Source organism: Amphiura filiformis, unplaced genomic scaffold (assembly GCF_039555335.1).
Source record: "Amphiura filiformis unplaced genomic scaffold, Afil_fr2py scaffold_594, whole genome shotgun sequence".
In the NCBI taxonomy this organism is placed as follows: domain Eukaryota; kingdom Metazoa; phylum Echinodermata; class Ophiuroidea; order Amphilepidida; family Amphiuridae; genus Amphiura; species Amphiura filiformis.
Genome location: NW_027306058.1, coordinates 1,521,085 through 1,534,638, shown reverse-complemented (window position 1 = coordinate 1,534,638; position 13,554 = coordinate 1,521,085). Strand labels below are relative to the sequence as shown.

General features: G+C 36.8%; 1 protein-coding gene across 1 annotated transcript in view; it reads left to right on the top strand.

The window, feature by feature from the left end:
- Nucleotides 1-10,043, top strand: part of LOC140145675 (zinc finger protein 711-like) — a 41,417-nt gene extending 31,374 nt beyond the window's left edge. Inside the window, exon 2 of the mRNA XM_072167360.1 lies at nt 6,387-10,043. Coding sequence (XP_072023461.1) covers nt 6,870-8,552 — 1,683 coding nt within the window. The 5' untranslated portion in view covers nt 6,387-6,869 and the 3' untranslated portion in view covers nt 8,553-10,043. The remainder of the gene's footprint in view (nt 1-6,386) is intronic.
- The last annotated feature ends 3,511 nt before the right edge of the window (nt 10,044-13,554 follow it).

Genomic DNA, 13,554 nt, shown 5'->3' with positions numbered 1-13,554 from the left:
TATACCAAACAATCATAACCTGTGCAAAATGTTCCCTTGCCTCCACCCTATACTAGCTTTAAAAACAAAATTATGAATTAAGATGCAATTTTCGTGTGTTCAAAAGTACACAATATGAAATTGTGGTTGATTTACACAATTGAAGTACTAATAATCATGATCATTTATAAATAGGCCATAATTCAAAATAGGCCTATGTTTGACATTTTGCACTTGCGATGAAAATCACAATAACTTTATTCAGTTGTGGGTCAAAGTATCACAAGATACTGAACCATCAACAACGGCAACATCATAAACGATATTGACTTCCAAATTCCATGCGATAATGCATTAAAATATTTAGCTTTGATTCATATGTCTTTATTCCAGATACGACACCTTAGTCTTGTTGGAGGACATGATCTCAACGAAACCATCAGGAGGATGATGAGGAAGCTGGGAACGAACAATTTGTGGTCCTCCTACAGTGTATAGGGAGAAAAGGCAAGCTGAGCATTAAAGATAGCTCTTTCAAGTTTCTACAAAGTTATCGTCAGTAAGTTTCATAGGCCCAAGATACAATCTATGATTAACATAATATGTCAAATCACGCAGGCCTTTCCTTTTGGGTGAGAAAACAGATCCATAAGCTTCCATAGAGCTAAGATCGGCTAAGCCTAAACAGAATGCATATAATTTGTCATGCTGTCTGAACCAATCATAGTGGGTGTAATATACTCATATTCTGTGACTATAAAATTAAAATAAAGATATATAAATCTAAACCCTAAATCGGACATACGTTTCCAACTTGGTTTTTGTTGTTGTTATTTTAGATTATATGTGTATACTTTATTCATAAACTTATCAAATAAAAAATTCCCTAAGACCACAGACCGCACGTATGGTAACACGTCGACATGTAGGCTTTTGGAAAATCCTAATATTGAGATACAGACCGTTTATTTTGATAAAGGAGTTTAATTTAATACTGAACTCATATCATTTCCACCTTTCTATAGAAGCTTGCATGAAGAATCATCCTCAAGCTAAGGAGGTTGAGATAGAGAAGGGACTTGGAGATTATCTGAAAGAACACCAAATCTTCCAGGTGGAAAAAAGTATAAAGTAAGTTCAAATATCATTGCTGAAATGCCAAATTCATTTATTTAATTCATGTAGGCCTAAAACAATGTCTAGGGATTATAATATAAGCACTCATTCTAGACACCACCTTGTCCTCTATTTGTAAACACGTTTAAATGCTAAACATGTTTAGGAATTAATATGTCTTAATGTGTTTAGATATTAAACATATGATGTTTTGAAATTTGACATTGGTGTTTAGGTTTTAAACGTATTTACAAATTGAGGACAAAAAAAAGTGTTCAATCTCTAGACACTGTTTTTGCAGTGTATTACTATGTTTCTGTATCTGAATATCAAAAGTGCATAAATATTGTTCGTTGAATGTAAAATGAAAAAATATCGCATATCGCACAGCTCATTTTCTTTTAAAAATAATGTTTAAAAAATAATAAAGCATAGCACAAAGCTATTTTACCAAATGTATCTGAGACATACTTTTTGTCCTTACATTTCACACACCTACGTGATGGTTCTTTCTCTATGGAGCATTTTTGTTTATTTTCACTTCTCTTAGGTTCAGTAGGGGCACCATGCCCCTCCCCACACACACCCCACGCGCGCATTATGATTTCGTTATGGTTTATACAGACCTTGAAAATTACTCAGAATTAATGATACTGATAATATAAATAAGTTGTCTGGATATCTAAGGGTGACCATAACCTGATAGTATTTTTTTATTCATAGAATTTCTTATGCCTATTTATATATATTTTGTCATGGCTGCTATTTTAGTGAGCTGATAGATTTAAGGGGAATCGGGTTTCAGTTCAATTTAAAAAATGATGTTTCCCAAAATGATGATCATGCTTATAAATAGATTGTTTTCCATTTTATTATCTATAGAAAGCTGGGAATGTGGATGCAGCGGTACCTGTAGGGGAATTGGAGGATGATGAGCGCGGCGAAAATGAACGTGGCTCCCAACAGGAAGAGGAAGAACAAGACTAGGGGACACATTGAAACTGAAGACCACAGGCACTGTACTGGTAAACACATGCTAGTTTTACAACATTGTCGGACAAGGTGCTCACTGTCTATTGAAGTATATATATTCGATAAATATAAGGTTTAAGTTTAAAATAGCTGTGATTATATATCAGACTTTTATTTTAAAACATTTCTCATAAGCATGTTAAGATGTTTTTGTTTCTGGCGAAGTGACGTCCTAATCGGATTAACTACCATAGCAATAGATGAATACAATTTTTGAATAGATCGCTCTGCACTACAGCAGGTTGCACTCATCACCTGTCTTCAATCATATAATAGATTGAATACAATACCGCTCTTTTCAAACAGGCTAATCTTACAGGTGCAAGTGATTAGCATTTCTTTGACATAATATATGGTTCAATGCATCGGTACCGCATGGACGTTGTAGGCATACGGGGGATACAGTCAAAATTTTATTCATCTATTGCTATGGTAGTTAATCCGACTAACTACGTCACTTCACCAGTGTATAATCACCTAGTATTCGCTGAGTGCCTTTCCACAATCGCTGATTTATATTAAGCCTTTTTGAAGTATGGCGGGCACAAAAGAGGGAGTACTTTTATTTGGGTAATCTTTTGTATGCTGAAAGAAAGCATACACAAGATTACCCAAATAAAAGTACACCATCTCCATTTGTGCCCGTCATACTTCAAAAAGCCTTATTGTTGCAGCGTCGAGGTCCGTTCAAACTACGCCGCAATGCAGTGCGATGCGGTACCGATAAATCGATTACTTTTTGCCTCAACTCAACGCTACTCGTCGCATTTCCAAGTTAAAATGCATTGAACTTCATTTATTGAAGTATTCTGCAGTACGGCACCGCACCGCACCGCAATTGCGGCGTAATATGAACGGCCCTTTGGTCAAAGTTGCATTAAAGGCCATGTATGGCTTGCGACTTGACGCTCGAGGGCATGCTATAATCTGAGCCCGAATTAAAAAGACTAATTTGCGTCTGACATCCTGCCAACCAGACCGAAAATGTACTCGGACTTTTAAATTCTGCCTCAGATTATAGCGACTTATCGATTATAGTAACTATACCGTGATTTTAATTTGCTGTAAAACGAGAGCATACTTCCGCGATGTTCACAATGCGCCTCCGATCCGAAGCGTAGGCCTACTATGTGTGCTTTACACGCCGTACGTGTTGTTATTTCTGTCGCCATACTCGCAAGTTGCGCCTTGTCAATCGCGCAAGTACGCTCTTGTCAACGGTTTACAGTTAATCGCTCTGCCCATCAGCAACGGAAGTGATGATATTATCTGTATGTTGTGTAAACAATGTAAATTAGTGGTTTTTTCGTTGTATTTGGGGACACTAATAAAGAGGTAATAATTCAATTTGAGGAGTTTTATTTTATCTTTGAGACTAGACTATGCGTATTCAAATTATTTGACGTGTTTAATGACATTAAGGGATCTGGAATGAGCGTTTTGAGCGTTTCGACAGTATTTTTTGTGGGACATGAGAGCACATCAGACATATCGAATTGCATTCTGAATACGAAGAATGTCTTTCTGATATCAAATAATTTTCTTTTTTTTAAATTAACGGTATAATACAAATTTTATGACAAATTATTAAAATTTGATATTGTTCACATTTTGATATTAACAGTCCTCGAAGTAAATGTTATAAATCTAATGATATATTCTTAAAGTGTATGTAGCTGGGAGGAAAACCCGACGATCAATTGAATATTTTGACTTTCCATATTGAAGATATGGAATTTTTCCCCAAAAGACCTATTTTTTTGGGTGTTTGGGAGAAAAAATCCATGATACGAAAGGTCAAAATTTTCTAAATTGATCGTCGGCTTTTTATCCTAAATAAATACACTTTAAGTATAAAACATCAAATTTATAAAGTTTTCAAAAAAATATCAATTTTTAATAATTTCACATAAAATGTGTATTACATTGCGAATTTAAAAAAAAAATCAAAATTATTTGAGAACAGAAGGACATTCTTCGTATTCAGAATGCCATTCGATATGTCTGATGTGCTCTCATGTCCCACAATAAATTTTGTCCAAACGTTCATACCCCATCCCTTAAAGGAACAACCAAAAAGATCGAGGTTTTTGGGAGTGGGTTTCAAATCTCAATGACGTTTGTAAAAATATTTCTTTTAAGAAGATAATTTTCAACATTTGTGGATTTACGTTTCTGGCAGGGAGGGAGATGATGGCCGAAAACGAAAGTAGTTTCGTTTATATAGGACTAATTTGCTCGTTAATGCTTTGGGTACCGGTAGTTCCTAGCACTCTGTACTCTGATACCTGTATGATGATTTTCCACTGCGCTCGCTGCTCGCTCCGCTCGCTGTTCGAGAGGCGTCGCGGTTTGAGAACGGGGCTAGTTCCATAAGGGAAATGCAGACTTATCATCTTTATAGGCCTACATTTAATCAATTTAGGTAATGAGCCGTGAAAAGGCTCATGAACTGTACATTTGTCAATATTATGCCTAAAATAAATGCATAAATGTTCATGGTACTTTTATTTTACAGAATTCTGCCTTAAAACTTGGTCAATCAAAATGTATAACGTGTTGTTAATTCCGTCGCCATATATTCGTTGTGAGTTGCGACTTGTCAACATCGCGCAAATACGTTCTTGTCAAAGTGTCAAACCGGACCACGTTACTTTGCATAAATGCTAATTAAATTTGAGAGGGGCTAGACATTACGAACATAGTAGGCCTATGGCAAAAATCTACAAAATTAAAGTAAACCATGAACAATAATTATGACTTAATTTTAGCAAAGTGTTGGCAAAAGTTACGAGCACTTTCAAGTCTAGTCATCATCAACTCTCTAAGAAATAATTGTCCTCTCAGGAGAACCCGCCCTCTTAGATCTTGAACCTCTAAAAGGTTCTTTAGTTTGGGGTCATTTTCGATGGTCTTGGAACCTTATTTGGTTCTTTAGAAAGCCTCTAAGGGTTCTCCTGTGAGGACAACTTTAGAATCTTTTTAGAACCTTTATTTCTTAGAGTGTTAACTGCGCTTTGTACGTGAGAGTAATCAATTAAGTTTGTCGAATTTAACTGAAGACCGAATTGAAAACATTAGTTTGCGTCTGACGTCAGGGCAAAGGCGCGGTGTGATTGGTTGCTGACCTGCGCAGAACGGCATTTTTGGTCTGGTTGACAGGACATTATACGCAAACTAGTCTTTTGAATATTATTCTGTCTTCAATTATAAATAGTAACTTATATTTGAGAGTTTTCATGTATATAAATCATGTTTTAAAACTTTTTATCCTATAAATGTACAATAATCGGGTTTCATGAGTATTCCATCCATGCATATGTATTAAACAATAATTATTATAAATCGAGTAATAGAGTGTATAAACAGTCATCAATGGTCATGACAATAGTTGACTCGATACATGGTAACACAAGTTCCACATGTTCCATGGGGTGATTTTGCATAGCATGTTTGTATAAAATTAATTTATGTTTCAGCAGTATTTTCAACGAAAATGAATGAAGAATAGTATTCATACACAGGAATAAAGTTTAATGAATCACACATCAAATCAACATTAATTGTCTGGTGTGATTTATTATGTGTCGTGTAAGTCGTAAGTATCACTAATTTGCCAAACTAACTTGTTTCATGAATTTTGTATTGGCCTAATTTAATAATATTTGATATTTGTTTTGGACTTTTATTAAATTACATTTTCGCTTTATTTTCATTGTCTTAAACTAATAAAACATAGCACGTTTTCTAAACGTCACTAAAACGTCAAGAAAACGTTCTAAAAAACGTAGTAGAAACGTAACATACGTTTTCTGGTGGTGAGTAATGCATCCTCCAATACGTTTTTTACGTTGCTATAACGTTTTCAGGACGTTTTGGACGTTTCTGCAACGTTCTTAGTACGTTAGTTGCGTGCTAGAACGTCCAATACGTTTTCTGTAGGTCCTGGATACGTCTTGGGTAACGGAAAGATAGGTCTTAAAAACGTCTTTTACGTTGCGAAAACGTTTTAGAACGTCTTTTAATAACGTTTTTAAAACGTCAAAAACCCTCCACAAAATTACGTTTTAAAAACGTTTTATCAGAACGTCTAGAAAACGTCAACGGTACGTTCTCACAACGTTCAGAAAACGTTTTTTGGTTAGCTGGGTAGGTGGTAAACGGCCTTGCTTCTTCTCCTTCCCCCTGTGTTTTCTCTCTTCCCCCTAATCTTTTTTCTAAATTCTAACTTAAAATATTTATTTCCTGTTTCCTTACAGAGTGCAAGCACCTCCATCAAGAATCACCAAAAATACTCTACTACTTCAACCCTTCAAATGCAGATACTGTTTACGATGGTGGTCAAATTTTGAGGGGTATAGGACGCACATGAGAAGTCATCAGAAATGGAGAAGTAGAATCTCTGAAGTGCAGGAGGGTGACAGACTGTGCCAAAGTCAAAACACAGAGCAACTAGCCCTTGATCTAGGACTTCCTGTTCCAGGAAATGGATTTCAACAAACAATAAAGATTTGAGTGTGACAAATGCAAGAAACGTTTCTTAACGCTTTCGGCATTTGATTACCACAAATGCACCTTAGAACCTCAAAGTGGCTCAATTCATCAAGCGACTCATGTCCAACCAAAATGCAAATGTGCAAAGGGTTTTGCCACACATGACCCCCTGAAAGAACACAATTATTCAAATCCATTTATTCATAATTCTCAACCTACATGTGATCACTGCAAAAGGGGATTTAAAGATGCATCATTCTGTGGATTTTGCCACTAAGGACAATCAGCAACAAACAACAAAGAAAGTTTCCCAAACATATGAGTGCGACAAATGCACAAAGCGTTTCTTAACGTTTTCAGTGTTTGATGAACACAAATGCATCTCTGACAGTCAAAGTGTTTCAACTCATCAAGGACCTGGTGTCCAGCCTTTGACGACTCCTTCGCTTGCTACGCCCCTGAACAATGACAATAGTCCAAAAATTCTGAGTTGTCATCATTGCAATAAAGCATATAAATGTCAAACTTCCTTACAAAAGCACATCAAGAATCATGAACATGATCAGAAAATAGAAACTGAGATAGTGTGCATATATTGCGACATGAAGTTCAAAGGAAAACAGTCTCTTGCGACGCATAAGAAACGCCATGGTGGTGAGACTCCATTTGAATGTATGCAATGCTTAGAGAAGTTCTCGAGCCGAGAAGAGCTGACTCAACATCGAACAAGCCATGTTGATAAGAAAGCACTGAGTTGTCATCAGTGCAATAGAGCATTTAAATCTCGAAAGTACTTACTAAATCACATAAATAGTAATTTTGAATGTAATAAGCATTGCGAGATGGTCATGATGGTGTGCATGTACTGTGACAGAAAGGTTAAAGGGAAAGCCGGTCTTAATTCTCATATGAAAAGACATGTCGGTGAGACTCCATTTGAATGTAAACAGTGCGGGGATAAGTTTCCATCCAGAGAAGAGATGACTCAACATCGGACAAACCATGTTGATGATAAAATAGCTCTGAAATGTCACCATTGTGTTAAAACATTTCCAACTCTGGCTAAGTTACAGAAACATTTGAGCAAATTTACGACAGGGTATAAACGTAAGAGGCTTATATGCGATAAATGTGGGAAAAGACTTGATTCAAATTATCAAAGGGATATTCACATGCGAGAAGCTCATACCGGTGAAGAAATATTTAAGTGTACAAACTGTGGAAAGAAGTTCCTACAAGAGAGTGAGCTAAGCCAGCATGTGGAAACAGGGTGTGAAAGTTTGAAATGCCAGGAATGTGATAAGCTTTTCACAAGGAAAAGCTTCTTGAAACACCACATGATAAGTATGCACTCAAAAGAAAAGCCTCCTCACCTTCAGTGCAAGTATTGCTTCAAAAGTCTATCAAGTGAAAAACAATTACAAAAGCATATCAAGAGAGTTCATGAGATTGGAGATATAGAAATTTCAAAATGTGAATTTTGTGGGAAAATTTTTCCCTTGGAGGCTTATTTGAGGAAACACATACAAAGTAGACATCCTGATACCCTACAGTACGAATGTACCCAATGTGGGCATAAATCAGCGTCCAGTAGATACCTAGCATCTCACATAACACGGTACCACAGTGGTGGTGAAACAAGTGTGACGCATACGAAGCCCCTGTGTACATACTGTGGCAAGACCTTCCGTAGAATGTATTATCTAAAACGACATCTGACAGTTCATACAGGGGACAAGCCCCATTTATGTCCATCATGTGGCAAATGTTTTTCCACAGGTTTTGGACTCAAATCGCACATGAAAACCCATGACGGGAAGAAAGAGTATCTGTGTAATTTGTGCGGTAAAGGATTTGTACATCCGTATTCATTGACGTCTCACATGAAGCATAACCACAAAGATGAAAAAAGACTAGATGAGGATAATTAATTTGATGTGTATGACTTAAATTAACATCCATTCGTGTAAAAGCAGGCATTAGGAGCCAAAACATGCTCATCTATAAGGGTGCAGTTCTTAAAACCCAATACATTTGTACATTCATTGAATGACCGTTGAAAATTTGGGTACAAAAACTCAAAATCTGTGACTTGGTGTCAAATTGCACTATGATTGTTTAATTGAGGTTATTGAACTATGCCATTGAGATGAGACCATTTTGGTCCATTGTTAGGTGGGTAGCTCAATCGTTAAGGCGTTCGACTATGGTGCAAGAGGTTGCGGGTTCGAACCCGGGTGGTGCCTAGTATGCTCTTGTGGAAAAATTGAGTTAGCTTGAAATTCCCCTGGACAAGGAACTTATTGCTAATTGTCTCATTGTAACCCATACAGAACTCGGGGAGCTGATCCTGGTTGCGATGGTTATTTGTAGAATGTCTAGGGTGTGCACTCTTGTAGCAGCAAAAGTCCCTGATTTGTTGTTAAATGGTTTATGGAATGATGTGGGGCCGTAGTGGTCAGCGACAACCTGTAAAGTGTGCTGAGGCTTGTGGATCAAGGTCTAGTGCCTGTGCGTAGTGCACTATAAATCTCTTCTTTTTTTTTTACTTAATTGTATTGTGAAAGCTGATGTGACGTGATCAAGCAAATTGAATCGGATGTTGAGATTTTGAGATATAGCCAATACTAATATAACTTATATAAGTATTCTGCTTCTTTATATTATATTTTTCGGAGCAACATTATAAAAAGGTCATATCTCTGGAACCTTAAAGCCATATTATAACATTTGCTAAGGAGGACGCCCTCACTGATTTTTTACAATTCATTTTTTACATGATTATATTGTACTTTATTAAACCAATATACCCTGCAAAAATCAAGACTCTGAGGTGCTGAAGTTTTGTCAAAATTCCGAGATTTTGAATAAAACGATGGAACTGGCGTTTTATTATTACGATGGAATTATTAGTCGAACGCATACACAATGTTCATAACACACAGTACGTACACGGCGTGCGGGACGGTGATCTACACAACAAAGGGTCGTACCATAACATGACCGAAGGAGTGGTACGTATTGGCGACATATGCGCTGGTTGTAAATCAATTTTCTTTGCTTTGCCGTAGTTGTTCGGCTCAAAAATAAAAGGTGATATATCTGACAATAAAAACTAACATTTTATGGCAAAGAAATGCTTTAAGAGATGGGGCTTTCAGCCAAGTAAATCTCTGAGAAATGGCTCTTTTAATGAAATTAAAATTGATCAACATCGGACTCATTTAGCTTGATCACATCACATAATAATGTGCTACACATGTAAATGTATGTAGCTGCCATATAAGGGTTGTGCAATAATTATGTGTACCCCAGGGTGGTGAATTCTCAAAGTGGTCTGCCAAAAATTGCCCCCCACCCTTTGGCCGTGTCAAAAAAACTTTGCCCCCTCCCCCTTTTGACATTTTAAAGTAACTTTGTCTCCCCCCTTTTGACATGCCAAAAATCTTTGCCCCCCCCCTCTTTATACACAAAGATTTTGGCAAACCCGAATTTAAAACCTTAAATTGAATACCTGAGTGGAAGAAGGGCCCAACTCCAATTTTTTACAAAAATGAGTTAGACCCAGCATTTTATTGCCAGCATACTGTTCTCTTGTGTGTAAAAGATGAGCCAAAATCCACTCTCTAAAATAGTCTTCCACATACACTTAATCATGGTTTTCATGGAAGAAAGGCCCAACTCCATGGATTTGGGCCCTTCTTCCACAAATAATGGATTAAAGAGGAATTTTGTTTATCATGAAATCTGCTTTTCACTGGAATAAACTTTCTTGCTAACATATTACATGCTTCTACTTGGACAATTAATGGATAATTACCAAATTTCTGTAGCTATTTACAACACATCTGCTTACGGAACTGGCACTTACGGTATATTAGTGGAAGAAGGGCCCAACTCCAGCGCGTATTAAGACATGTACCATTGCCATGGAATCAGCATATATAATTTCGAATGTATTTAATACTGTGTGTTCATGTGTTAAAGGTATATTAAGTTTTTTCTTAATATCTCAAAAACAGCTGTGATGGAGTTGGGCCCTTCTTCCACTCAGGTATTCAATTGTCTTTTAATCATATAATGCGAGTGCAGCGATTAGGAAATTGTGCATATATGTTTGAACATGTTCCTAATGTTTTCCTACACCTTTTTAGGGTGTAATAAAGAAACGGTGCCCAAAATATCTCTGCCAAAATCGCTTGACTCCCACCCCCTTTCGACTTGCCAAAAATCACTTGACCCCCTTTTGACCTGCCAAAAATGCTCGCCCCCCCTTTTGGCCTGCCAAAATTCTTTGTCTCCCCCCCTATAATTCACCACCCCTGGGTACACATAATTATTGCACCACCCCTGATATGTGCTTTAACCCTTGTGCCCGGGGGGGGCCACTCAAATATGACAGTGTACGCATGCGTGACCAAATGTTTTTCAAACACCCCCTAAACGAGTTTTACCCTACCAGCAAATTTAGCCCCTTAATAAGGTAATGTAGTGTCGAATTAACCCCCTAATGAGTTTTTGGCAGGTGAAAATGCAACAAATGTAGGCCTACCCTTTTTGACTCATAATTTACCAAAAATTTGAAAAGGTACCCTAAACAAGTTGTCCAGTTTCAGAAAACTACCCTTATTCTTGAAAATCACTGTTTTTTAGACCCTAAACGCGTCACGCGCGTAACTTGCCTTGCCTAAAAAAACACCCCCTTTTACTTGTTTTTTTGGTCATGCATGCGTACAGACCATTTATGTGAGTGATCCCCCCGGGCCCTTGTGTTACCAAGGTAGTTGGTCCAGAGAAGATACAATCAGCTTGCGCTTCTCATAATATATTTGTCCCATTTAATTTTCTGTACTGATTTGCTATCTAGTGCAACATGGGCTGATAGTGACGAAATGTACCTCTATGAACAGAGAACATCCAGATCTTGCAAAACATGTTTATTTCTTGACTATCAACCCATGTTTAGCCAGACAAAGGGAACCTGTACATTTTAATGGGAGTGTCATTTTAATGTAATGAGGTAATGTATCATGTTGCAAAGGATTCTGGGAAGGGTAAGATTTCTTCTCTGGGTTAGCTCCAACAAATTTTTATCTTGCGCACTAAAATGCTGCAGTCACTAGGATCCACAACATGCTCATCTATCAAGGCACAGTTACTTTAACCCCAATACATTTGAACATTCATTGAATGAAGTTGACAATTTGGGTACAAAAACTCATAGTCTGTAACTTGAGGTCAATTTTTGTACTATGATTGTTTAATTCAGATTATTGAACTACACCATTGGGATGAGGCTATTGTGGTCCACAGTGAGTACTCATATGATTGGGCTAATCCGTCCCTTGCCCCCAATCAGTTGTTTAAAATAGCATGTAAAATTGTGACTATCCACATCGAAACGCTCGTAAAGTCGGCCCCTGGTCAATTTTGTTTTCTTCCGTGTTTAGAAAATATATATCATAAGCTTTACAATGATATATCATTTGACTTCAAACGATATCCAGAAGCGGAGTTATGGCTTGTTCAACTTTGCTCCTTCAGTAAAAGGGTACATTATTTTGGTGCTACAATATTTCTCTTTTTCTACGTTGCTGGTATTAGATATTAAATTGTGATAATTGGCGGTCACTTCAAATCATCCCCAAGTCAACGAGGTTCAGGAATGTCCTCTCATTGTTAATTGTTGGTTAACCCACCACTTGAACAGGATTTAGCCATAGCAAACAAAGACTAAAGCTATTTACTATAAGTATAAGCTTATTACCCTCTTCAACAATAGGATCAAAGATTGATGTGCGGACTGGACTGAAATGAGAAACTTGTAGGACAATTATTGGGTACATTATGAATACAAGCTTGATGCACATTTTGGACTGTAACTCGAAATACAATTTGCCGACTTTACGAGCGGTTTGAGATGGATGGTCACAATTATGTAATTTTTAAGAAAAGGTGAACACTGATGGTGCTATTTATACCCAGAGGATGATTTAAGGAAGCCCCATCATGCACTGCAAACATGTTATCACTAGAGTTTCAACTGCCACTTTACTTTTCAAATCCCATTGAATTCTGTGCAAAAGATGTTGTTTAAGAATTGTGCGTGTGTCATTATTACTTGGTCGATTTCAGAACAAAAGTGATGTATGCATAAAGGATAATTTATCTGATTTATACCTATCATGTTTTCTTCTTTACAAGACACTGGTATAATGGCACTAAAACATCAGAAAAAGAGTAATGAATAGCAAAGAAATTTTCAAAAAACTTTTTATCATGAATCCTGAATAACTTGTATTTGGCTAAATTCTCAAACCCCAAAATGAAAAGTTGCAATTTTAACGATTCAATTGTGCCTGTTGCACTGTGTGCTTTATTGATTGGTCCGTGGTGCTTGTGAGCAATACAACGATGCGTTCCCATTGAAAATCGTTCAAAATGCAACTTTTGATTTTGGGGTTTGAGGCTTTGGAGGCGCATATCTTGGTCAATTCTTGTTTGTTTTTCACGAACAGGGTGTCAAATGAGAAAGCAAAGTCCAATTAACAAAATGTATATTTCAGAATAATCCCAAATTATCAAGTTATTGAACAGCAAGGATGAATATAACTGACGAGTTTCTTTTTGTGCCTGGTGTATATGTGAATAGCACCCTCAATTTGCACTCAAATATACAATTTATAGAATAAAAAATACCACAAAAAAGATGAATAAATTGAAAAAGAAACAAAAAGCTATGTTAAAAAGAGCTGGAAATATGTGATGCGATCAAGCAAAATCAGTCTGAACCTTGGAAATATTTCATTTCAGTTTCTTTTTGGATAAAAGTAATTTAAGGCATTTTCAAAGCTGCATTTTGCAGTGAACCCAATTGAAATTGAACAACCAGTTCCAAAGATATGAGCAATGAAAGAGCTTCCAAAACAAAAG